The sequence below is a fragment of the Pediculus humanus genome, genomic scaffold (assembly GCF_000006295.1).
Source record: "Pediculus humanus corporis 1103172108284 genomic scaffold, whole genome shotgun sequence".
NCBI classification, from domain to species: Eukaryota; Metazoa; Arthropoda; class Insecta; order Psocodea; family Pediculidae; genus Pediculus; species Pediculus humanus.
Window position 1 is genome coordinate 303,047 of NW_002987853.1, and position 2,689 is coordinate 305,735.

General features: G+C 27.8%; 1 protein-coding gene across 1 annotated transcript in view; it reads left to right on the forward strand.

Annotated features, from left to right (window-relative positions):
* Positions 1-2,266, forward strand: part of Phum_PHUM521180 (uridine cytidine kinase I, putative) — a gene marked incomplete at both ends in the record, with an annotated part of 2,685 nt that extends 419 nt beyond the window's left edge. The window contains 6 exons of the mRNA XM_002431275.1: positions 15-58; positions 225-467; positions 1,053-1,304; positions 1,385-1,618; positions 1,697-2,056; positions 2,138-2,266. Coding sequence (XP_002431320.1) covers positions 15-58; positions 225-467; positions 1,053-1,304; positions 1,385-1,618; positions 1,697-2,056; positions 2,138-2,266 — 1,262 coding nt within the window. The remainder of the gene's footprint in view (positions 1-14; positions 59-224; positions 468-1,052; positions 1,305-1,384; positions 1,619-1,696; positions 2,057-2,137) is intronic.
* Positions 2,267-2,689: the final 423 nt, after the last annotated feature.

The following is a 2,689-nucleotide window of genomic DNA, read 5'->3' on the forward strand; positions in this document are numbered from 1 at the left end:
AATTAAGTCTTTAGGTGTTCCATGGGTCACACTTTTGAGTATGGATTCGTTTTATAAAGTAAATTATTATAAAACTTAATTGAAAAATTTTTTCATGTCTCACTATAAACTTAAATAGGTCACTCATTTAGTTAGTATTCATCACTATCCATTGACATAATAAATGAATATAGTGTACTTTAAAAGCTCAGAGGATTTAATTCTATTTATATATAAATTTTCAGGTACTTAATGAGAAGCAGCATGAGCTGGCTGCTAGGAATGAATATAATTTTGATCATCCTGATGCATTTGATTTTGATTTACTAATACAGACCTTACAAAGACTGAAAGAAGGAAAAAAAGTGGAAGTTCCTATTTATGATTTTATTACTCACTCTAGGCAAGCTCAGACTAAAACAATGTACGGAGCAAATGTAGTGATATTCGAGGGAATTTTAGCATTTTATCATCCCGATGTTTTAAAGGTATGTTTTTTTTTTTAAAAGTTTAAATTAAAAATATTAGAAATGAGCAAAAGTCATTTTAATTATCATTTTGAAAATGATAATTTTTCAAATTTTTTAGTTCGATATGTTAAACTCTTAATCTTTAGTTAACACAAATTTCTTGCAGATAAAAAAAATTTTTTTTTTTTTAAATCTATGTAAGCTTTTTTTTTTTGTAATGGGTATTAACGATAATTAATAATGTTTTCAATAATCTCTTCTTTCTTTAGGAATGTAATCTTTCCTTTCTTTTTGATGTAAATGCTGTTAAGAAATATCCTTTGTATCTTCTTGCCTATTAATTATTTTATGCACAAGGTAAAACACCATTTAAAAAACATCATTAATATTTAAAAACGAATCTTTTTATGAAAATTTTTACATACTTAAATATAATTATAAAAACAAATTTTTTAACAAATTATGAAATACACATTAATATTTGTTGTCATTATTTTTTACTTTAATTTTAGGTTTTTTAAGAAAAAAAAAAAAAAAAAATTATAATCGTGTTCTATTTTTTTTTTTTTTTTTTCATAAATTTTTTATACAATTTTGCTCCAGATGTTAGATATGAAAGTTTTTGTTGATACTGATCCAGATGTGAGGTTGGTTAGAAGGTTGGAACGTGACATATCAACAAGAAAACGCGATTTAGAAGGCGTTCTTAAGCAATATATGGATATGGTAAAACCTGCATTTTGTTTTTATATCGCTCCAAGTATGGTTCATGCCGATTTGATTGTACCCAGAGGAGGAGAGAACACTGTTGCAATAGAGCTAATTGTACACCACGTTCATACACAATTACAATTGGTATGTCACCATATTTTATCATCAATAAAATTTATCTCGAGTAAAACATAATAATTTTTTTTTTTTTTTTTTTTTTGTAGAGAGGTTTTAAACTTCGTGAAGAGCTTGTGAGCTCTTACATAGGTCAACCACTACCCAAGTCTTTACACTTGTTGCCAAGCACACCTCAAATATTAGGCCTTCACACATTTATTAGAAATAAAGAAACTCAAAGAGATGAATTTATATTTTATTCTAAGAGACTAATCAGACTAGTCATTGAATTTTCTTTATCACTGTTACCATTTGAACAAATTCACGTGGAAACGCCCCAGGTAAGATGAAAAAAATTTTAAATTTTTAATTTAATTTAGGTTTTAAATTAACAAAATGTAATTTTAAAAAAATTTCAGGGAAGTTCTTACGCGGGTAAAAGATGTGCTTCGACAAAAATTTGTGGCGTTTCCATTCTGCGAGCTGGTGAAACGATGGAACAAGCCGTACGTGATGTATGTAAAGACATTCGAATCGGTAAAATATTAATTCAAACCAATCAAGAAACATGCGAACCGGAACTTTACTATCTAAGACTTCCGAAAGACATAAAAGATTATAAAGTTATTTTAATGGATGCCACCGTGGCAACCGGAGCTGCCGCCATTATGGCAATTAGAATTTTACTCGATCACGATGTTCCTGAAGAAAATATACTTTTAGTTTCGTTACTCATGGCCGAAATAGGAGTGCACTCGGTGGCATACGCTTTTCCGAAGGTATGATTCTGGAAATAGTCTTAAATCCCTTACCAATTGTTAAACATTGTAATACACGTGCGATCGATCGATAAATTTCAGGTGAAAATAGTAACTTCCGCTCTGGATCCTGAAGTCAATGATAAATTTCACGTTCTTCCCGGGATAGGGAATTTCGGTGACAGATACTTTGGTACCGAACCTTCCGGTCAATGTTCTAACGGCCAATAATTCGACTTTGATGTCGAAATGAGGAAAAAAAAAAAAAAAAAAAATAGAAAGCTTTTTCGTAATTATTTATTTTAGGTTTCATTTTAGAAATGTACCACGATTACTTTTATTTTTTTTTTAAGGGGGTAAAAAAAAAAAAAAAAAAAAAATACGCGTTTACGATAAGGTGTAAAGGAATTTATATAACTAAAATGGCTATTGCTTTTTATGGTTTACTTTTATTATTATTATTATTATTAATCAAATTTTAAATATTAAAAGGTGTATAATAATAATAATAATCAATTTAAAAGAAAATAATTTAATAAATCGTTCAAAAGTTAAATCGTTTCATATTTTAGACGAAATTATTTATATTATTATTATTATTTTTTATATATATAAAAGTATATAATAGACGTGAGAATGGTAATAGTAATAAGT